At 45.5% G+C, this 24,330-nt stretch overlaps 1 protein-coding gene across 7 annotated transcripts in view; it reads right to left on the bottom strand.

Moving 5' to 3' along the window:
• The window catches only part of USP50 (ubiquitin specific peptidase 50), a 433,978-nt gene that overhangs the window by 33,834 nt on the left and 375,814 nt on the right, over positions 1 to 24,330 (bottom strand). For all 7 annotated transcript variants that reach the window (XM_069624962.1, XM_069624964.1, XM_069624959.1 and 4 more), the window contains 3 exons: positions 11,276 to 11,485; positions 5,746 to 5,888; positions 4,087 to 4,219 (listed from right to left, as the gene is read on the bottom strand). In XM_069624962.1, coding sequence (XP_069481063.1) covers positions 4,087 to 4,219; positions 5,746 to 5,888; positions 11,276 to 11,485 — 486 coding nt within the window. The remainder of the gene's footprint in view (positions 1 to 4,086; positions 4,220 to 5,745; positions 5,889 to 11,275; positions 11,486 to 24,330) is intronic.

Raw genomic sequence — 24,330 nt, 5'->3', positions numbered from 1 at the left:
GTCAACTGTAAAACAGAAAATGTTCTTAATAAATACTTCTTTGGACCTAGTTATTCATGCACATTCAAATACACATGTTTACCTCTTCAGGTCAGGCATTAATAGTAGTAGTTTCTTCCTGTTGCACTATGTGTAAAACTTGTCCAAACATATCCATGGAACTGTGTGGGTGAAAGCAGGGGGACAAGCACCTTATGTGTCTGTTTCCTATTTTTATTGAGAGTATTTGTAGTCCCTATTTTTATTTTTGGGGAGTTTTTGCCAATTTTTAGGGAGTAAAAGTGGCTGATACCCCCTTATATGTAGGGCTGCTCCTAGGGTGGGGTATGAACGAGTGGGGTAGTTACTGGCTGTACTTAATGGATTCCCCTGTATCTGCTTTTGCACTTTAGGGTTGGACCATACCTGTAAAAGGCTGATCCACAGTTTGGGATTTTACTTTGATCAATTGTGGGGATGCAACTGCTTGAGGTTTTCCGGCTCGTCACTCTTTCTGCTAGTAGCTCAGAGCATTTGCTGTGGGCTACTTTCAGACAGGAAAACAGTGTTCCCCTGCTTATCAGTCCCACGTCGGCTACGGGAGAGTCAAACGATGGTGAGTACCGAAGAAACACTTGAGTTTGACGGCGCTACACTGTATGGTTTCTCTGGGCTTGCACTATAGGAAAATGCACAAAGCATCTTTTTTGGAAGTGGACATGCTATGTAATTGGAATGGGAAAGTGTGGCATGCCTCTGATATTTAAGCAGAATTGCTGAGAGAGAGTCCAATTTGAAAATGTGATGTGCCCCTGATGTGTGAGCGGGTGTTGAGGCAAAGGCATTTACTTCCTTTCCTATTTACAACTTCCTCTGCTCCAGGAAACCTAAAGTAGTTCTCTCTGGGATCTGATAGAACATTGCCTAACTGATTCCATATTGTTTCTCCCCCCCGGTGTAGGTGCCATCTGTATTAAAGGGGTTGTTTCCTTAAATGGTATCATGTGATATCCTCTGCCCTGGGGCAGGATCTGAATTTGAGTGACCAGTGGATCCTCCCCATACCATCCTCCTCTAGCTCAGTGAGGTGCCGGCCCTCTTGGGCCACCTAAATGGATGTTCCCAGAGTTAGGTATGGGACTTTGTAACAGTTCATAGACTCTTTGTTGATATGCTTTCATTATACGTAGAACAAGGCTCAGCAAATAGATGAGTTCAAGCTCTGTTCCATTGCTACCGAGAGAATTCTCAATCCCTAGGAAAGCCGACCATGGTATTTAGTGACCCAAATGAAAAAGATGCCAGCACTTTCTAGTTGCTGAAGGAGCTTACTTACAACATATAGTGTGATGGCTCTAAACAAATAAAGGAACTTTGAAAGAAGTGCCATCTTAATTTGGCAAATACAGTCGTAATCAATATAGTTAATCTATTGTGTTTGTTTAATGTTTTATTTGTTTCAATCAATAGCTTTCTGTTGTTTTTTAAAAATGTTTTCATAGTTCTGGTTGTTTCATCTCCAAATATGTACTTTCTTGAAATCGGCGCAGTGATAAAAGCAGAGGTAATTTAACAGCTAGAACCTGTGATTTCCTACATCTGACTCATACAGTGAATATTGAGCAACTGGACAGCTAAGTGTTGGACAGTCAGTAATGCTCCCAATAGGTTGTTTAAAACTAGGGTCCATGTCGCCTGTGAAAATAGCAAATCTAAAGCTGCTGTTGATACTGTACAGCTCCTTTTCATGCGTAGGTCTGAAGAGATAGGGCTCTAAGGTGCAGATGGAGCCACTGAGTCTGGTGATCCCTGAGGTCTTCCCTGCTGCTTTTGATAGTCTTGGAGGTTATCTCATTGATTTGTAAGGTGTGAACATAGTTTTTTGACAGTCCATACTGGCAGTTGTAGCGCAACACATGGTCATAATGTATTACAAAAACTCATAATTAACTCTACTTGCCATGAAACACGATAACCAGTGATTTGATCTATTACACAGTCAAATTAATGAGGCTGGCAGCTTCACTAGTGTGCTCTGTGGTTCTGCATCTACAAATTCATGCTGTTTATCTGAAATAATGCTTGCTACAATGAGACAATCTATTTGATGAGGGGTTTACATTCATTTTACCATTTTAAAATGTTATTCTTATTAATTACCCCCCCCCCCCCCATCCCCCTGAAATCAACATATCAACATACACATTATCAATAATCACTTTTCACCAATCCTCCCCTTCCTGCCCAGCCCGGACGCAGATAATTAAAAAAAAATAAGCACTGTTCCTTAAACCAATACAACTTGGGAGTCAAGAACACATACTAAGGGGCATTACTATTTACACAATGTGGTCAGCCACATACCATCCGAACCTGAGAAAAGGGAGGATCTCTTGGACTCCACCCAAGCTAAAATGTTCCTCTAAACTGATTTGTCCAAACCCAGAACACATTAGAACCCTAGCTCTGGCTGTATTTACGTAAAAAGACAGACCGCTCTCCCTCCAATGAGTAACCCCCAACATGTATAGAAGAAGTGATATTTTACATTGAGTATCTCTCATTGGCTTTAGAGGACCATTCCCTTTTGGAAGGTAAATACTCTCTCTTCCAATGTACCATCTATTTTTAATACAAGATATTGTATGATGTGATCCAGAGATTCTGGTCTGTATCAATAATTTGATAAATTGCTATGTTGGCTTGGTTTGAGGATTCAGGGGTAAACTGTTTCTATGTGAGGTCGGTGGGCAGCATCAAGAGTAAGTTGGTGACAATAAGAGGAAGGTTGGTGATAATAAGGAGATGGTTGGAAGGAGTATGGTGAACAACCACAGGAGGAGGAAGGAGTAGACGTAGCGGCCATCCGTGAACAGATAAAGAGATGTAGACAGGCCAGGAAGATACAAGAGAGCAGGGTTGGCCCTGGGCAGGTATTAAAGGCAGGATGTGGAATAAGCATATGGCAAGGAGGCTACACGAGGATCAAAAAGGCCAATGAGAGGACCAGGACCCGAGGGGGAAGGGATACGTTGGTCCGGGTAACTCAGCTTCTAGAGACTACTAAAACCCCTCTCATGGATGTATAACTAACTATATCAAGGAGGCTAGGTAGACCATTGAGATGAGAAAGACCTCTAATGCTCTTGGGAAGTCAACATCAATTGGCTCAAGCTACCAGTAGAGCATAAATTCAAGCAATATCTCTTGCGGTTTGAACATATCCAGAAACACCTGCAAGAAGAAGGACAAACCCAGGAACACTGAGAAGAAGGGTGCAAGAAAACCCAAACACTAGGAAGATAGATATGGGTGTGGGAACATTTTAAGCCCAGAGAGACAGAGAAGAAATGTGCAGTAACCATTAAGCTTGTGGCAACTGAGAATAAGGGAACAGGAAACCCTGAAGCCACAGGAAATGAAGAAGGGTTCCGAAACTCCTTATGCCTGATAGATTGAAAAAGCATTGATGTGAACTCCAGGGGAAACAAAGATGAAGGGAGTGAGAAAGCCTTTAGCCAGAGAATGAGATTGCTAAACCAAGAGATACCCCATAGGTACCTTCGAAGCTCAACTTGGACTCTCCCAGTGATGCAGGAAAGGAGACTGGTAAGCAGGCCAAACTCTCAGTAGCACAGTTGCCTCTGGTATTAAAAGACCTGAGGTTTGAGTTATCCTTATTCCCCATTTGTTATTTTGGCAATTTAGCATTAACATTTCCCTTATAAAATGTGATGTTAAAATAGATTTCTGGTCTGGCTTGTCTATTTATCCCATCACTTATGTGATAATGCCTAAGCATGACTTTTCACACCCACTTGCAAGCACCTGCTGGCCTAATGGGTAACTAGTATTACTTTTTAATGATTGTCAAATAGAGCAAATAGTAATTTTTAACTGATTATGTTCATGTATATGGCAGACTCACCACCTCCTGCAGACCTACATACTGACTATGTATAATGCGAGGGAGTCAGATGCTCGTAGAACACTGAATGTTGAGCTTGGGTCCCTTCGAAAAGGGGCTGTGGGCCTGATGTGTCACGATAGCAGCCAAAGGAGACACTGAGCAGCAGCCCAACAGTAAATGCACTGAGTTCAACTTACCACCACTGCATACAGATTGTATTTCGGAAGCCTTTGGAAGGGTATGGAGCAGTACGGTGACATATCCAGATTCCTGAGTGGGTAATGAACATCCGTTTTCAATTTTCTTTTGATTCGATCTCGACAATCAAACCTGTGGGTACAAAAAGTAGCCCTATTCAAAGTTTTTCTTTATATTACATAACTTCAGTAAAAAAAGATAATCTTTCTTATTGATTTCCTAACCTGGACAGGAAGCATTTCAATTGTCTTCCTTTACAAGGTTACATTAAGTCCCCATTGACAGTTTTTTTCCAGGGGGATTTTCAGAAGGGTTTGGCACGCTATAATAATCCTAATTTTGGGAGAATGGATGAAACCAGTAAGCGTGCCTGAGCTACTTATTACACAGAGCCATCACGACTTTGTCTAGCTTATAAAGCATAGAAGAGTAAATACTGCATAGGTGGTCATTGCTTACAACAGTGCAATACATTGACAACACTACCTACCAGCCAGTCTTTCAGTGCTCCTGTATCTGCAGAGCTGGGGCGGAGGATGTCCCAAGACATTTTCACTTAATGCATAGAATAATACATTTATTAGTGTTAAATATTGTTAACTAGAGGTAGCAATTGCTACCCCTATGTTGCAACGCACAACCCACGTGGACTGCTCTGCAACCTGTGTGATTTAATCTGTCCACAGACCTTTTCACAAAACACCTTAAGATTACCTATACCTTAAACCTTTGCTAGTTTTAGTAAGCAGCTTTCTTTTTCTATTATCGCAGCTCGTTAACATTCTGCAGCCTTGAGTTTTGAAAGACTGTTTTGGGATCAAACATCATGCAATGTGATTTCCTGTGATGTGTGATCCCAAGGTACAAGGTCACGTGATGTCCCCTTAACTACCCCTCTTTCTTTGCTCAAATGCTGACAGTAAAAGCTAGGTAATTTAACTCAGTCAGATATCCATGCTGGGTCTTAACTGTACCCAAGACGATTCTCAAATGTAAACCTCCTTAACCATAAAGTAATAGATGGTTTAGCAACAGTAGCTTCCACCTTTCATCATATTGCCTATGCACCATCAAACGTAAAGGCGTGCTTGAAAACCCGGCGAGAGCAGTGGCAGAAAATCCTATTAACTTGTTGGTTGCTTGCCATGATAAATGGTTGGAGGAGTCAGCATAGACCTATTCAACAAGCTTCAAGTGAGAGTGACCGGTAGGCTGTTTTTACAGCCAGTTACTTTTCCATCTCTGGATACTTAGACTTCACCTGAGAGCCACATGCGACTTCTCCAGCTTGAATGAATGGTATTATTGAGAGGAAAATGGCTCTTGGCATGTGAATCTTTGTTGGTCTCTCACAATATTTGGTGACAACAAAACCCAGTGTTGCCGCTGCCCGCAGGGCACCAGCCTGCGAGTTTTTCTCTTTGTACGGTAACCTCTACAAAAAAACTGTTAGTTACAAAGTAAGAGGAGTGTCTATGATGTGGACTGTATTATTCAGATACTTTGGGCTTATACTGCTACATTTGACATTAAGACATTACACTGTAGCTTTGCCTAGGCCAGAGATATGCAGGGTGTTTAGTACAGTTCAGTTGTAATGTACAAATGTAGGGATTAAATCAAAAACTTGAATTGTTTCAACAAAATGTGAATAGTACCTTTTTAGGTGAAATATTATGATCCTGGGTGCTTTCAGTATGCTGGTCTTAACTTGTGCATCCTGGCAGCTGTCACAGTAGGAGCAATGGACTGTGTTGTTCCATGAGAGTATATCCTGTTTAAAGAAGTGGTCTAGACAGTCCTATGAAATAAAAAGGGATTTCAATCGTTTAAAAAAAAAAGAATGAAGACACTGACAATAGAGTACTACAATTGAAATACATTTTAAAGAAAAATGAAACGGGCAACATTTGGTCAAGACATGTCTGTGAGTTGGATTCTACTTTTTGTTCACAACAGCCTGCCTCAGTATATTAGATTTGCCCAAAGTGTGAGAGCCTCGGTACAGGGAACAAAGGAGGCCAAATAGGCTGTTCAATGTGGGAGAGAGGGAGAGATTCAGCTGCTCCTCAATGACAACACCAAAAAAGAATATATGTGCCTAGCGTTGGTGCACCTGTTCAGAAGAGAATTGTCTGGCATTTTATTATGGTACTGTCCATAGTCACACATCACTGATCACGCACAAAAAGGCAGCAGCATGTGTCTGAAGTTGTTTTTTTGAACAATTCTTAGAAAAGAATTGCCTAGTATTTTGTTGCTGGTTTGTCTTTTTTTCGCTTAAGAACATACTTAACCAACTTAAATGGTGTCCTTCATTGGCAACAGTATACTAGGATGAATTTTATCAGATTTGTATCATGTTTGTGCTAATGCATCAGTATTTCAGCTTCAGGGTGGCTGGGACCTCAGACATGGGCGCCGTTGAATTATACATCCGTCATTGAGTATTAACAACTTAACTGTTTCCAACATGGTGATCATTCTAGTAGGTGTTTATCAGCCTGAGCTGCACTTGCATTTAACCTACTTGTAACTGCTGGACTTGACTCACACGGCTTCACACTGTACTTGTAATCCTGCTTGTAACATGCTTATCTGTACTCCGGCAGTAGCCCCCGTACCGTGAGGCATAGCTCTGGCATAAACCGTAGCCTAAGCACTGTGAGTAACATGTATGGAACAGCGCCTTGATGCCTAAGGGTTTGGTTCGCTATACAAATGTAAACATAAATAAATACATAAATAAAATAGGCAGACAATTTGGTTTTGATTCAACGCTCTCTGAAGGCTCTTCAAGGTTGCGTGAATAAGAACGACATTGAGATTAACCCTGCAAAAAAAATCAAATATTTTAATCATGTCCAAATCTAAGGGTAGGAAAACTATACAATCATGATTGGTACTTAATAATGTGAAACACCAGGAGGTGAATCACAGCCCTTGATTTTGTTTCTTAATAGGGGTATGTCTATAAACCGTGTTTTAACAAATTTATGCGCAAAGGTGATTACTATGGAAGCCCAGGCAAAAAATAAAATGAAAGTTTGTGAGGTACTCTCGGCTTCCAATTTTGACATTTTATAAAGTCATGGTTGTTTCTGTGATTACCTATGGGGCTACACTTCTGGATCCCTCTCAGAATTTCCCTTGGTAAGAATTAGAAGAACTTTTTTGGAGACTTATTTTAAAATGAAATAATGGAATTCCAGGCTCTGTGATTTGTTTTGTGCTGGGTTTACCCATCGAAAGAAGTAGCTGTGAATTGGAAAATGTTATTTCTTTTTAATAAGATTCACAATCCACTAGAAAATTCATTATATCGTAATTTTACTTGTACTGAAGAAACCTTTCTTCTTGGTTTATTTTTTCATGGGACTTGTTAACGTCTAGTAATTCTTCTTTTGACATAAGGAGTACCCATCCTATTGAAGTTAAAAGGCAACTGCAGCAGTGGCACTGGTGCAATACTAAGAATACATATAAACTTAAAAAAAAAACTAAAATCTATTAGCATGATAGAATAAACATTACATTATTTCCTCACTATATAACTTAGGAAATTCCCCTGCTCACGAGTGGTGGTAACAATTTTTAAGATTTCATTTGAACTATTTTCATACTATTGAACTTATTGGTGTAAGAATAAAAACACTGAGAGATGACCGGATTTGTAGATTATGCCAGGACCTTTAAAGGAAAAAAAGCTGAAGCCATGCAAATGTTTTGTTGTTGAATGTATACCTTTGCATTCTATTAGAATTGATTATTTTTCATATTTTGTTCATGACATAACGGCACTTTCTATTAAGGATTTCTGGAATAATATCTTTGAGCATAGCTGTTGTGAGATTTTTACAGAACATTTTTCCAAATGTTTAGGTATCTTTATGCTGTGTATTGTACATATGGAATTTATATTTTTCTTTCTGTTTTTTTGTTGGGCTGATTGTGAAAGGTTTTAATTTTAACCATATCACAATAAATAAAATGTAGACACATTGATAAAGTACCTTTTTGATTCTTTCGCTGCAGATGTATATATGATAAAAGTTGGTGATTTGTATGTGTGTTATTGTCTAACTGCATTAATGTTTGGTACACTGGGGTACTGTAGGAGAGCTATGTTTGTGTCATTTTTGTAAAATGCAATCATTTTAAAGATTTGATATACGTTTTGTTTCAGATGATTAAATGAAAACCCAGTTCTCTTTCTGTACATTACTTTTTGATTTCAAAGTGCCAAGATGGCAAACTTTTGAAATTACATGTAAGACAACATCAAAATGATTTAGGGTATTCTGCTTCAGTTTAGGAAAGGGGCATGCCCTCCTGCAATTGCCCCAAGCATGTCAATCAAGGACCACAAACATTTTGAAAAAGAATAGTCAATGACCTAACTATATGTGCCATTACATTTTAGGGAAAAAAAGATTTGGCTTTTATCTCTTGTCATTGGTAAAATTGGCAAAGAAGATTTATTAATGCAACCTTTCAAACTAGATTCAAGCTGTTATTCCTTGCTTTTATTGTTTTATTTTCTGCTGATTTCCCATCCAAAAACTCTTTACACCCAAATTATTTTTTTACAATTTATAAATCCTTCTTACTTAGGGCACTCTCCCTTTGGTACACTACATTCAATCCCTGAGACAGGAAGTGACCTCAGAGGATGAGAAGAAATAAGTGCAGCCTGCAATCAATTATAGGGGCAAAGATGCAAAGTCAAAGGTTCCATCAACATTTACTTTCCATCAGCAGGTTTTCATGTCAAGTAATCCTTCCTCACCAGGACAAGCAGGAGTGCTATCAATAGTAGAAGTATTAGTAGTACTAGGAGTGCTGGTAGCAGTATTATTACTAGTAGTACTACTACCATTGCAACTACCAATTAAAATGTTAGTAGTAATTCTACTGGTAGTACCATCATTACGATGACTACTTGTCAGGATAACCAAAGGAAAAAATTGACTTACAATCATGTTAAAAATAAGCTAGATGTAAAGAGTTCCATTTGAGTAATTCACAAAAAATAAAACAATAATAGTAAGAAACATATTTTATTGTTGTAAAAACATTCTCTCCTTTGAGGAACACTTTGCTATCTCCTTAACGTTGCAGGACTGAAAACGACAGCACAAAATATCAGTGATATGTTCACAAACAGTAAAAGTGCAAACACACGGCCCACAACATTGAACATGAAAAATAAAAAAATGTTTTCAATTTGTACCTTGTAAAAATCTAATAGAGCTATCTTAATGTAGCTGCAATCAAAATAAGCGTGGATGTTAACCAGAGGTACATTTTCTGATAGTAGTCTGGTGACATAAAATGATCTAAAAGGGTTCTTAGTTCTCCGGCGCTGTCTCTCCTCTTCCTCGCCATAACCTGGACCCTGCACAGGCCGTCTCATCCCACCTAGCACCCTCCAATTGGGCCGTTGAATCCAACAGGGAAGTCAGCTAGGGTCCAGGCCCCTCTCCCACAGCCACTTTAGGCACAGCTTCTGCAGTTGGATTAAGTGTGTATCTTTGCCCCCTGATCCGCTTCCATCACGGTTTGTTTAAAATTGATTTTGCCTAATTTCGCACTCTCTGGTACTGTCTCTCCCCCTACTCGCCATTACCTGGTTCCTGCGAAGGCTGCACCCATCCCACCCAACACCCTCCGATTGGGCCATTGGTCCCCTTCTTAAGTCAACTCCTTAGGGCAGCCACCGGCTATGTGCCACAAGGCAAAAGTTAGCTTCTGACTGAGCTGATCCACTCCATGCTTGCCTGTGTTCGCCTGGGAAGCCTGCCGCAGTCAACCAGCAGAGACTGATAAAATAAGTGTGTCTGGCTGGGGAGTACAGCCTGACTGTACTCCAGCAAAACCCCACAACTATCATTACCTACTATAACATAGCCGATCTGTGTTAGTCAGCCATATTCCGCATTTAGCCTAATTGTATAAGATAGCCTCACCTTGCTTTTAGCACATTTGTGTTAGTCAGGCATATCTCACATTTTGCCTATTTGTGATAGCCAGCCACATCCTGCATTTAGCCTAATTGTGTAAGGTAACCTTGCCCTGCTTTTTAGGCCATTTGTGTTAGTCAGCCATATCAGGTATTTAACACATTTGTGTGAGTCAGCCATATCTTGCATTTAGCACAACTGGGTGTGGTACCCAGATGGAACCCAGGCAGTGTTGTTTGCACAGTTAACCCATTTTTTTCCTCCCACACCCCGCACCTTCGTAACTTAGTGGAAGGCACAGGCTCATCCCACACACACTGCACTCACATATAACTCAAACATTACTGCACAACACTTCTGCCATTAGAATGAAGTTACCTTAACGTCATACTCGAATTGTTGCTTCCCACATATTTCTGTTGTCTAACACACAATCCACCTGATCAGTGCATAGTATACCCCTGTTGTGCCCATCCACACACCATACAGACTTTAATGGCTGAAATGCACACCTGCATAAATTACCCCCGCCCCAATTTTTCCAAACTTGGACTCTGGTACTTCAGAGAGCGTTCAACCAACAGCGTGTGGGGACCATCATTGTGATGAAGGGCGCTATAAAAATGACAGATGAATGAATTAATTCACCACAGAAGCTGTTAGATACATATAATGCACCATTTCAGTGGACACTAGCCGCAGGCATGGCTACCCGCACTGATCAGAATATAGCAAGGACTAACACAAAATGTGGTTGTGCTGGTCACATAATTTTCTGCCTACTTACTCCAAACTATGCCTCAACACCTTTGACATCAGATGGAGCGCAGACCTATGACAAAATTCAGGCACGCTAAACACATAACAAGTCTCTAGCCCTCACGCCATTCTGACTCCTCTCCTCAGCACCCATCCAAATGCCTGACCTCATGGGCTGCTCTATACCGGAGCCTGGCCAGCCTCGCTAAGCCTTATTTGGCCAAATGCACACGCGCCTTGTAATTATACCCCGTGACCTCAAACCTTCTCGACTTCGGTTCCTGAGGCTGTTTGAACCACAAGCGCATTGAGAATATAATAATGGTAAAAGGTGCTATATAAATGAAAATGACAAGTACAATACAATACAAAATGGATACCACACTCATACAAGGTGGAAATCGGGCACTGAAACCAGTTTGAATGCACAATAATCCCACACTAGATGGTCACATTTATCACATACCTGAAGAGAGCACTGAACTGAAGAAGGAATGGGAAGGGAAAGGACAGTGAAGATCTCATTGGTATGGTTTGTTTTCTTACAGTTGAGACAGACGGTGTCGTATCGTAATTGTCCTTCTAATATACGGGTTATAATGGAAGATTCTTTTAGACTACTGTGTATCCTGGTACTGGTGCTCTCTCTTCCGCTAGAGGGTCTTCTTCCATTGTGCTGAAACGATAAATAATGATCCCACTGAACAACAATCTCCAATCTCGTTTATTCATGAACCTTGTGGAAAATGAATCCAAGCTATTGCAGTTTAAAAGAAATGTTCAATAACATTGATTTTTTCAAAATATATTTGAAAATATAAAATGTAGAGCCAATAATATTTAATACAGAAATGATAAAATAGAATAAAATAAATACATTAGACAGCTATCCAATCTCTGCCCACTCATTAGGTCATGAGCTTTTCCATTTTCTAAACCCTGTCTCTCCCCAATCAACCCTGCAGATCCAGAATTTCTGCTGAGCTCTCATATGACCAACATAACCATGTCTTCCCAAGCCTCATTCTACTTTCTGGATCTATGGACAGCCCCCGGGGAACAGTTATCAACATTGTGTCTGTCCTGATCTCCACGCCTTTCCACCCTACCTATGTTGTCACCTGTTTATCAGTCCCCTTCCTAATTCTGTGTTCTGTCACACTCCTGGACCACTTCCTACTCTGGGCCTCATTACAACTCCGGCGGTAGCTGTGCCGGTAAAACCGGCAGGCTGCCGATGGAGTTGTCATTTTTTCTGGCGCCTGACTTCACGGACCGGGGCATTACAGCTGCGGCAGTCCGTGAAGTCAGGAGCCAGAAAATGTTACTCCCCATTGGAGTCCCATAGGACTCAACGGGAATCGGGAGGACGGAAGCACCGGCCCTGTGTGCAACACCGCCGGTGCTTACCCATCCGCCAGGTCTAACCTGGCAGGCGGGACGGCAGCCGCTCACAGAACTCGGAGTATGCTGGTCTAGTAACAACGGTGCCGGTACACTTTCCGGCACCATTGTTACCGGACCGGCACACTCGTAATGAGGCCCTCTGTCTTGTTCCTCCACTCATCTCCATATTTCGTAGACAATCACTTCCACCTGCCACTGTGACTCATTCCACCTCCAATGCTTTCAATTACAGTAAACTTTGGTGACAGCCTCATTGATGTACAATGGCACTGCCTAACTGCATTACACTCACTCCTTACACTTCTTACCCTGCTCTTTCTTTGTACCCCAATTCTCACTGCCATGTGTCTTTTCAGGATTTCCTGAGCCTTAATGTCATTTTCTATCTCGATAATCAAATTTCAGCTAGTTATATATTACTGTCAGGTTTACATTATAAGGAGTGGTTGTGTTTGGTTAGGTAGTGTGCTTTGGATGGTAGGAAATATTATTATTGTATTTTGGGGGGGAAGAGAAAAGTTATACTGTTCGGAGCTTTAACCTGCCTGTCAGAGCATTGACAGCTGCCCAAACCAAGATGGAGGATTCAAGCAGTGATTTGATTGGTGGAGGATTCCTTTTGTTCAGTTAGAAGGAATTCATCACAACTGCCTTTCGTTGTCTATCTTCAGCTGAGCAGGTCGGGTTTCAGGAGGTTCCAGTGTTTAGACCCAAGTTTGGTGGTCTAATCAAGATTTCAGGTTGGCAGGAAGAAACAGGCATTGGGAAGCTTGTTATCAGACTGGTCGAGTGAAGCGCAACCATCTTCCCAGATCAAAGTGAAAGTCACCTTGTCTACAACACAGGATCTGTTAAGCATTGAAGCTTTTGTTTTAATAGAACTGTGTAAATAACTCAAGACAGTGTGAACAGAGCATTGCGCTTTGAATGAGGAGGTATGTGCACTGAAAGTTAACCCCCTTATTTAAATATATGGACACTGTGTGTGACGTTAGTCTGCCTACCAGAGACACAGACAGTGCACTGGCAGCCGATGTGAAAACAACCGTTGTTGCGTTTTATTTTCGCTCGCAGTGTGTGTCAATTTCATTGAGCTCTCTGAAGCAGTCAGCTGAGCTCAACATTCCTTTTCATTTCTCCGGCATACCGGGGAAGGAAAGCTTGTCCATTTCCTATGACGCCCGCAGCAGCTGTTAGCCTTGTTTGCGCGGCGCAAGGTTTTAGGGGGAAGACAGCTTGAACTTTATCCCTTGGGTTAGTGTTGCCGCTGGTGCTGTTTTTTTTGTTGTTTCCTCTCTTTTTCGAATACGTAGTGCTAAAAAGTGAAGATCGAATTCTGACTACCACCGAAGTCAGTTGTTCCCGGTTCGGTGCGTCGTGCTTTTTTCAGAGGCAATGGGGGTCATTCCTAGGTTGGAGGTAAGGGATAACCGGCGCCTGTAAGGGCACCGGTGGCGGTAATCCCTTACCTCCGTATTCCCTTTGCGGGTCCCTCTTTACCTCCTGCTTTTAGCAGGAGTAAATTACGGGACCCGCAAAGTGACCTTGGAGTAAATTACGGCACCGTAATTTACGGTGCCGTAATTACCTCCTTCCCCATTCCCATTGAGCCCTATGGGGGCAGAAATGGGGATGGGGAAGGGCTATGGTGAATGGGGAATTACTGGTCCATCCAACCTTGGAATGGACCGGTAATTACTCCATTCGCCATGCCGGTATTCCATGGAGTAAATAGCTCCATGGTTGCCAACCATGGAGCTATTTACTCCATGGTGTAGTCCTAACTCGGAATGAGGGCCATTGACTGAGGTTGGGCTACTTACTCAGCGCATGAAGTGAAGCGCAAGGTCTCACATGTCCCCGGCACGGAATGTCTTTGTCGTGAAGCTTCTGGCAGCGCAGTGACAAATTCTTATCAGTGGAGACAGGAGGGCGAGCATCAAGGCCAATACCTTTTCAACGCAGAATTTGAGTCAAATAATTCAGATGTATATAGATAAGCATGTAGGTTCACAGCCAAGACAATGGGCCTCATTCCGAGTACGGCGCTAACCAATGGCGCTATTAACGCCTTGGTTGACGCCGTACCCGGACCGGCAGCGCCTTGGTGGATGGCGGAATTACCGCCCCATTCCAAGGTTGGCGGGGCGGTAATTCCCCATTCACCAAGGCTCTTCCCCATTCCCAAATGAGCCCCCATAGGGCTCAATGGGAACGGGGAAGATGCAAATAACGGTGACCGTTCATTACGGTCACCGTTATTGGCTTGGAGGCCCCTTTGCGCCCTCGACTTTAACACCTGCTCAAAGCAGGCGTTAAGGGCGAGGGCGCAAAGGGAACTCGGAGTATGGCGGTAAGGGATCACCGCCACCGGTCTCGTTACCGGTGGCCGCTATCCCTTACCGCCATACTCGGAATGAGGCCCAATGACACTTTTCAATGCAGGGTTGAAGAATCACCATGCTGATGTATAAAGATAAACTTGTAGGTTCACTGCCAATACAATAAACTGAGGAGAGTTCATGTGTAAGTTGTGAAGAAGTGAGCAGAGAAATTGTAGCTTGTTTCAGAAGGAGGAAAGTTCTTAGCGTGGGCATCCCATTGCCTCGCCTCCCCCCCTCACTGTTCCCTGATCCGATCTGGCCACCCTGTTTTGGCCAAAACATCTGGCAACCTTGACTTGCTGAAAATGACACACAAAGACAAATTGTTAGGTTGGAAATCTTAATGCCACAGCAGCTTTATTTGTATAAAGTCAGGGAGTTATCTTACAGGCGATCCGCGAATTCACCACACGACAGGTTCTTCTACGCTGTGTGAGGCTTGCTAGGTATGCCCTCCCCTCCCTTACCGTCAGTGTCCGGATGACGCCTCGGGTTGAGCCCGGCCCTCGCTAACAGCTTTTCTCTACCCGTGGCCATTTGACTTGATTTGTTGCTTACATTGTAGTTTATTTGACGCTTCCCCCTTGGTCTAAGATACCTATTTCTAAACCCCCTGACACCCTTCCCGGTGTCCCCGGATTCTGAGCCTCGCTACACTAGCTACACAGGCAGACACTCTGGTGCCCAACTATACGTAGGTTCCTATACCGACACCACATTTTCGGTGCCACAACATCACTTTTTCCCAACATCACATACTTTTTAGGTCCTATACAAGCATCACATTTCCGGGGCCCACCTACCCCGTCCCTGCCTATACAGCCATCACTTTGTGATGTCCAGCTACCCAGGAGCAGATTCCCACTCTATTCTGATCTCCTATCTGTCACTGACACCCCCCCCCCTTCTACCCGTGGGCTACCAGGCTTTGGACCCTGTGTGTCCCCTTTTCCCCTTAATGTACCCCGGGCTGAGCTTAGTCTAAGAACCCAGACTCCCAATACCCTCCCCTGGGGCCCTCGTCCGAGATCCTGAGCCCCCAGCCTTGATCTTACCTCGCCTCCTTCTCCTCCTGGGCTCTTGTGACCCCCCCCCCCCCGTTCGCTCCTGTCACCCTACGAGCCCGCCTTTGACCTCCCACCTCCCCCTCTGTGCATCCTTGCTGCTTTCGTGAAACACTTCCCGCCACCGGTTTGCTTTTGGTAACTTTACCTGTGCCCCATCCCTTCCTCTTGCTCCCCCCGACTTCCCTTTTAGACCTCGCTGTGACCTTGACTTTTATTTCCTTTTCCACCCCCCCCCCACACATTTTGGTTTGGAAATGGCTTCCAAGCCCCTACAAACCCTCCCCTTTTTCCCCCAGGGCCTCCCCTGAGTCTGTTACTCTTGGGCGCCGTATGAGCGAAGCTGTTGGCTGAGCATTCCCCTATGGGCCTGCCAGTACTTTGCTAAAGGGATCGACCTGTGACTCCTCCAAGACTCTCTGCTGGTTGCCGGCGGCAGAGAGGTCCCTCCAGCCTGCGCGGGTCGCTCCCTTGCCAGTGCTTCTATCCGATGCTTTTCCTCCATCCCCCGTACTATTGGGTGAGAATGGGTGTGGGGGGGGGACCCTCCTCCATATGTTACGCTTCTTCGTTGCAACCTCCCTTTGCCCCTCCTTGTTTACAACAGCAAGAGCACCCCTCCACTGCGGAGGGAGAGGGGGATCCTGCCTGCGCACCCTACCTTGAACACAGCTTGCCCAGCCCATTTCCCATTACATTGGCTCTGGCTATACTTTTCTGATGGTAGCTTGCTGCTTGCTTTCCCCCTCCCCTGCCCGCTGGGCGCAGGCTAAAGCTGTTTGATGATAGCGAAGTAAGCGGGATTGCATAGTATAAATCACTGGGGAATCATTTGAGAGATATATACGATTTTATTTGTACCATGGCCGAACACCCCCGGTCTCTTACAACCTGGTTGAGCGTTGACCATCAGATTGAATACACATACTATTGTAGTCCAGCGTCCCCCCTCTCCGTCTGCCCCAAACTCCTCCACCCTCTTATGCTCTCATCTCAGATTGGGATCGCTCTCCATTCTTCTCCTGAACTTTAGGTCGTTCAGCAGCCAAAGTACTACCTCCCCACTTCTTGTGCTCCTCCTCCACGCAATTCCTGTAATGGTATAAGGCTGGCCCCTGGTCAGGGGCCTTCTCCACTATTATCCGTGCCATTAGTCTGAATGCTGTCAGCCAATTCTGTATGTTGTCCTGCGGCCTCACCCTCGTCTCGGCCCTTACCCTTCCCTTGCCCACGGTCATCTGAAAGGTGTCCTTTCCTCTGTAGGTGTGATCCATTAAACAGCCTCTCGAGCAGCCGCCAACTGGTAATGGTGACCTGACCCATTTCAGCCTTCTTTCCTCACCCATCTCCTTAGATTTAGCGGCTGGGGAAAACGCCTGGTTCCTCCGACCCCCTGTGGGGGGGCCGAGCTAGAGTGTGAGGAGGGTGGGGCTACCGCCTGGGTGTTGCTTCTCCTGCTGCGGCCCCCCAACCCCCAACATGTCCACCGCTGTTGCCCAGCCTGCGGACCTAACCAGTACTGCTAATCTGGCCTGACCTTCCGCGTCCAGTGGCTGTCCCCCAGGTGGCGACAAGGCTAACTCCACATTCAATGGTCCTTCCACCAACTGCTCTTCCGCCACCACCTCCAGGTCTGAGCTTTGTGATTGCGCCATTGCGACCTACTGCCCTCTCAGACTTCCGTCGTGAGAGTCCTATCCTTGTCTTGCTGGTTCGACCGTCCGCGTCTTTCTGGGGGATGAAAGAAATCATGGTGAGCAGGCGAGACTTTGCTGGGTTCCTACCCTGAACCTCCCTTTGGTCTGAGTGCTTCGATTATTCTACCCCTGCTCTGCTTAGGGGTAAGACCGGACCTTAAGATTCCCCCCCCACTCCCCGAGACGCTCTTCCCCTGTACTCTTCTAACCGCCTAATCCGACCCCCACCCTAGCTTTTGTTGTGTACCGGTCGTGGCCTCCTTGTCAAAAACTTCAGTCAAGGAGGCAATCTGTCTCTTGTGATGCCCACCTGATGACCCCTAAACGAACCTCAATTTGCCAAGTGGTCGAACTCGGTTGAAACCACAAGCCGCTGTTAAGCCACTGACCAATCTTGCAACCCTTCACCTACCCCTTCACTTAGGGTGTGCAGACATATCAATTATTAGCCAAGTCCCATTCCTGTCCCCATTGTCTGCTTCCTAGATTCCGACGGTCTTGTGCCTACCCCCATCCACTGTGCTGTGATAATTATTGCCAAAGTTACCTAATGACTTCTCAACCCTAACGACCAATGTTTTACTCTGGCCTGTACAGCACTCTGTTGCTCTCAAGTTAGGCTTGCGTTACAAATAATAAACCGACTGGGAGCCCCACTCCTTGATAAATTATTACCAATGGCGGATGAGAAGTGCCCTCGGTTTCCCCTGCTCAAAGTCCAATGTGTGCTAGGCATGCATGCTAGCAGGATACGGGGAGTTCACAGCCGCACACAGTGACATCAGAGATCCCTGCCACCCATGGGAACCATGTGTGTCATGTGGCGCTTTCGCCAGTTTTCGGTGTAATTGAAGAGAAACATGTACAATTTTAATGGGCAAGGTTAATTTAAATTGAGGCCCTTGCGGCGGACAAAGCATTCCTAAGCGAATTAGTGGCAGGCTGAGGCGTCTACGCACCCCCGCTGCATCAACAGGTCTCGGGAGGATAGCTCATGGACAACACGCTCGCCTTGGAAGCAAAACGACACAGAGGACCACAGGTTCGATCTATTAAGAGCGTTATAAATAAACCACCAATACATTACAGACACCTTGTCAAATCCCAGACTGTCGCTGGCTGCTCCGTCCTCAATTAACCCTTAGTATAGAGAGTGCGCCACCAATATACTGACGGGCGAATACGAATGAGCCCCCACCATGACCCCCCCGACAGGAGTGGTCGAGGGAGCGGAACGCCCCACAAATATCCCACTACCCGACCCAAACGTTGCTCTGCCCAGCCCATTACCAAATATCCCACGCCTCTTCCTGGGCCTCGCCCAATGGCCTGTGCTGTGGCCAAATAGCAGTGCCACCCCTGCGGCACATAAACCGCGCACCGAACGTGCCGTGCCCCCCACCGCTGTACTTCCTGCACCTAAATGTATACCCCTTACCAAACTATGGTTGTGTATTCTGTTCCTGCTTCTGAAATATCAGCCCAGGGCACTGTAACTGAGGTTTAATTAACAGCCGTGAAGCCAGTGCCAGAACACCAGCCCCCAGCTCTGATCCGAAAACCCTCTCGAACCGCACACCCACCACCACGATACACACCGACATCCCATCCGCTACCTCAACACCAGACACTAGAGGTCTACACCGCCCAGAGTAGCAGAAGACATACAGCCGGAGCAATCGTATTCAACAGAATGACTATTGCAAAACGACCCTTCCGAAACCACAGACCCCCGGCCGAAAAGCCTGCTCGGAGCAGGACGCCGTCAGTGGTAACCACTTCGACAAGAGATCCACAACCGTTGGACCTCTCCAATGGCACGCCGCCCCCTGAACTGGCCTCACCGAGGGAGACATGCCAGTAAAGTTCCTGAGCAACCTCAGGGCTACCTCGACCCCAAGAAGCCACTGCGGAAATTTCCCACCCGCGGTAAACCGTCTTTGACAACAAAGTAATACCATGCTCCCTGTGCTATCCCCACGATTGTCATCCACCACAATGACAAACAAGGCCAGCTCGCCTGGATAATGCTGAGAGCCTATGGATTGGAAATCATGTTTGTTGAAAATGCATTTAGGCCGAGGCTGAATGAAATTGCTGTTCCTATAATTTATGAAAGGTAACATGTGGTCTCCTTCTTTCCCCCGACACAATTGAGGTTCATGCCTGGGTGTTGCCCTGGCATGAACCTAAAACCTGTTCTTTCTTGTTCTTTCTTTGATCCTGGGTCAATTTCCCCTCCCCCCCAACCACCTCCGCCCCTGGCATTCTCGGTGCTACGTTGACCATGTTGCATGGCTGCGCCCCAGACTTGCCCCCCGTTCCCCCTGTGTATAGGTGTGTTTTGACTTCCTCAAACGTGCAGAGTCAGATAGACAGGATTGCACACTTTAATAGCGTGACCCATTGGCTGCCTAACCCCCCCCCTTTCCACAAGACCAATTACCCACACGTTGCAATACGAACAATCCCCATACTAAACATTGCAGCAAAACCACCCCAAATAGGCAAACACTTGTGTATGGTGCTTTACAAAACCATTTCATCACCATGATGTGCCTGGGGCAATCGAGGGAACCGCCATACTTTGACTAATCATAGCCCCTTCAGCCAGCAATCAGGTGCTTTTTCTTTTCTGATGTCCACAAACTATAAAATGATGTTCGGGGACATTGCTGTGCGGTTTACGAACTTGACAAATGTTCGAGGGCATCCATGCATATGTTTGCATTACAGGGATAGTGAAAAGCAGTTACTAGACGGCTTATAGCTTTGACGCTGTATAACCAGTGTGCATGAAATTGTGCAAAACAAATATAGACCCAACTTTGAATGTTGTTGCAAAGTTTGGTGCTGTTTCGTCAAGAGGGATCAAAACTAGACGGGGGTCCCAAAATATTTGGATGGCTTATAACTTAGATGAACAGAAGATCCAAGAAATAATAGAGATGGTCCTGGGCACCAAAGAAGGAGAGCGGGTGACCCTGGACAGAGTGCACTGTGCGGGAGCAGGGGGCAGCGCTCGGTCCTGGCATGGCTGCACTACTACAGTGATAAGGCGAGAATCCTTGAGAAGGCACAATACATGGGAGACATTGAGTATGGAGACTCTCAGGTGGCCACCTTCCAAAACCTGTCAGCCCACACACTATTGAGACGCAAAAGATGCAGGCTCCTCACCAGGTGGATCCAGGAGAAGGGGACAAAGTATACATTGGAGTGTTTGAGTGGGAGGCGGAGAGATATCACCTGGTCACGGAGGCGGAGATCAAGAGTGTCACGGAAGAGCTGGTGGGGGCCTGCAGTGGATCCCTCCAAGAGGAGGGCAGCAATGGGTTGGCCCCTCGTCAAGAGCCCATGGGCACAAAGCCTGCATTGGGAAGGCACATGATCCAGGTAGGCAAGGACATTTCAGAAACTCAATACTGCATAGCCCCGGCGGGATGGCACGTGAAAGGGAGGTAGAGGGTTGTGCTGATCCTTATGTTGTTTCAAGTCCCCGGACCTTGCTCCTGGAGTCTTCCACTATCCCTGTTGAATGAGGGACGGGGGCAGGAAGGGGGGTGTTTGATGTGTTGCCTGGAGTTTATTGGATGTTGTGATTAGGGGAAACAGGGGCTGAGGAGTGAACAAAGGGGGCTAAATGGGGAGTCAGGAAGGGGTTATTGTGTTATTGGTTTTGTGGGAGAGTAGCTCGGGGGATTTGGGGGTCGTGCTGAGGGTGTGGAGGGGTGATAAGCAGCGGTGGAGGGGTACGTAGTGCGACCATCGCAGGGGACGTATCCCTGGTGGTTCAGCTGGTGTGACCAGGATGTTTGGGGCACACAGTCGAACACTTCAGTTGGAAGGAAGGAGGGGGAGTGGTTGGGGGAGAGGGCAAATGAAGGGAGTGAGGGAGGGGAGTTCATGTAGTGGATGTCATAGAAGAATACGTTACGTTATCCAATGAGGGATAGGAAGGAGGCAATGCGAACAGTGTCTAAGTGCTATGGCTGAGCTGTGGGTGGCTATGTTAAATATAAAGGGACAAACTCCCAAAACAGGAGATCACTAACCAACAACATGTTCTACGGGCCGCGCCTAGCGATCTCTTCCTCCAGGAGACCCATTACAAAGAGGGCGCTGAATCAGTAATAAAGGGTAAAGACATAGGTAAGACTTTTTTTTTTAAAACAGATTTTATTAATTTTCAAACTAAACAATAATACAAACCAAACACACATTGCATTGTACAATAGTTCAATTGTTCATTACATAATCATGTTCACTGCTCCCCCCGTCCCTCCCCTCTTATGAGCCTATTTATACCTCGCACTCTGTATTCGCTGCCCGTGGCGGGGTGTCGCTCCCCGTGGATTCTGCCAGGTCTTGTATCATACCAAATCATTTTGCTATTAATGCTTTCCATGCCATCAGGTTTCCCGCCTCCTCCTCCCCCCCTGCGCTACTTGCCTCTTGCCATACTATCGTTTCAGCCTCCGCCCACTTATGCAACTCCTTCCACCACACCTCTATTCGTGGCTTGTGACACGTTTTCCATCCCATGGCAATCCTTCTTTTTGCAAGCACGTATGCTAAATCTTTGAGCTTTCGAACATGTTTAAGTTTCTGTGATCTGGGGAACCCTCCCAGCAAGCAGGCCCAAGCTGTGTCTATGATGATCATAACCCCCTTTTCGGCTAGTTTCTGTAACACTTCACCCCAGAAACGCCCAATTACTGGGCATGACCAAAACATATGCGTCATATCAGCCTTTTCCTCGTCGCATTTGTGACACGCCTGTCGACTAGCCTTTGCAAACCTAGATATCCTCAAAGGTGTCATGTATGCTCTGTGTGTCACATACAATTGTATTTGTTTTAATCTCGCATTCCTAGACACCTTCTTGTGGTATCCTAGGGCACGTTCCCACATCCCATCTTCCATCGGGGCTCCCACTTCCGCTTCCCAGTCTAATCTCAACTGTGTCAGCTCCTTCCCGACCTTATGCATAACCACCTCATACAGTCTAGAGATCTCATGCCCTCCCTCAGATATGTCATATATTGCCCCTATGATAGCATCCGGTTCTTCCTCCAATACAGTTTTAGGCCACGTGTTCCGAATTCTCCGTACAATTCTATGATATGTAATATATTGGCCCGTATGTAGCCCCATTTCTTCCTCAAGCACTCTCCGAAATCCTTAATGGTTCCCTCTTGCCATATATCCCCTAAAGTCACCAACCCCACCGATTCCCAGTGGGTCCTAATGATCACCCTCAGTTGCCCATCGTCCCCTACCAGTGCGACCAGCGGCACCTGCTGGGAGCACGGGAATGGATTTTCCATCATCCGGCACGCTCTGCGCCACATTTGCCACCCAAGCATCATCATGTTCGAGCGCCCTCTCATTTCTGACTCAGGCAGCCAGATCATTTCTTTCAAGTGGAATGGGGCGCAATCCTGCCCAAACAACCTGAGTTCAAGGGTCGTTTCGTCTGAGAGCCATTTGGCCACATATTGTAGCTGACTCGCCACATAATAAACCTCAAAATTAGGCAGTTTGATCCCCCCTTTTTCATAAAAGTTGTGCAGCTTCCATAACGCCACTCTGTTTCGAGTACCTTGCCACAGGAAGTCCCTACACATACTCTTCAGTTTAGCAAAAAACTTCTTAGGTATCATATACGGAATATTACTAAAGTAATGTAGGAGCCTAGGAAGGACCACCATCTTCAACATTGCCCCGTGTCCCATCATTGCTAGGGGCAACTTCACCCAGAAGTTCATACATTTCTCGATTTTCACAATAGCTACCTCAGTGTTGTGCCTATGCTCCTCTTCTACCGTGTGGTAGACATCCACCCCAAGGTATCGGAAAGAGCTGACCACCCACGGTGTTTGTAGCACCGGTAACCGTCTCACAGGGGTTCTCGCATAGCTGCCCAGTGAAAAAATGCTGGATTTCTGTGGATTAACCGCTATCCCGGACAGCCTCGCGTACCTCTCCATCACCTCCAAGATACACTGGAGATTTTCTTCCGGGTACCTCAAGTATAGTAACAAGTCATCCGCATACAGGGATATCAGGTGTTGTTCCCCCCCTACCTCAATACCTATTGTATCATATTGTTGCCTGAGGTATATAGCTAGGGGCTCCAGGGCTAGAATGTAAAGCATTGGGGACATGGGGCACCCCTGCCTGGTGCCTCTACTTAGTTGCCACTTCTCAGATATCACTGATCCCGTCCAAAGACACAATCGACATTTGTCCATCATTCTTACTACCCCATTCTATCACCGGTTGGAGTCGCCTATGGTTATGGGTTATGTTTCTATTTGGGACATAGCCCGTCTGGTCAGGGTTTATCAATTTGCTAATTATTCGTCGCAATCTGTTTGCCAGGACAGACGTCAATATTTTGCTATCCTGGTTTAGCATCGACAAAGGCCTGTATGAGCCACATCTGTGCCCTGGTTTGTTAGGTTTGGGAAGCGGTATTATAATCGCCTCTCTGAGCGACTCGGGCAGCCGTCCTATCTCATACGCTTCATTAAGCATTTCTAACATTGGAGGGAGCACTTCCTCTCTATATACTTTATAAAATTCACTCGGGAACCCAATCGCCCCCGGGGCCTTGCTAGTAGGCAACTGTCTCACCACTTCTTCTAGCTCTTCAAGAGTGATTGGTGCATCTAGCTCCTCCTTCTCTTCCCCACTTATCTTAGGCAATCCTATATCGTCCAATGTTTCCGTTATCTCCTCTCGGCTGCAGCCCTCCTCGTCCCCACATAGCACCTTATAGTAAACCGCAAACTCCTTGTTTACTCCTTCCTGGGTGTCCACTACCTCCCCATCGTCTCTCGTTATCTTTCTGATAGAGATTCTGGGAGTTTCGCTTTTATATAGCCATGCTAAAAGGCGTCCTGTTTTATCCCCACCCGCATGCTGTCTCTCTATGTATTTTTTATAGTTGAGGTTGCAGAG

Source organism: Ambystoma mexicanum, chromosome 11 (genome assembly GCF_040938575.1).
Source record: "Ambystoma mexicanum isolate Mex_15411 chromosome 11, UKY_AmexF1_1, whole genome shotgun sequence".
NCBI lineage: Eukaryota > Metazoa > Chordata > Amphibia > Caudata > Ambystomatidae > Ambystoma > Ambystoma mexicanum.
The sequence above is the reverse complement of the archived record's forward strand: the minus strand, read 5'-3'. Positions and strand labels throughout refer to the sequence as shown.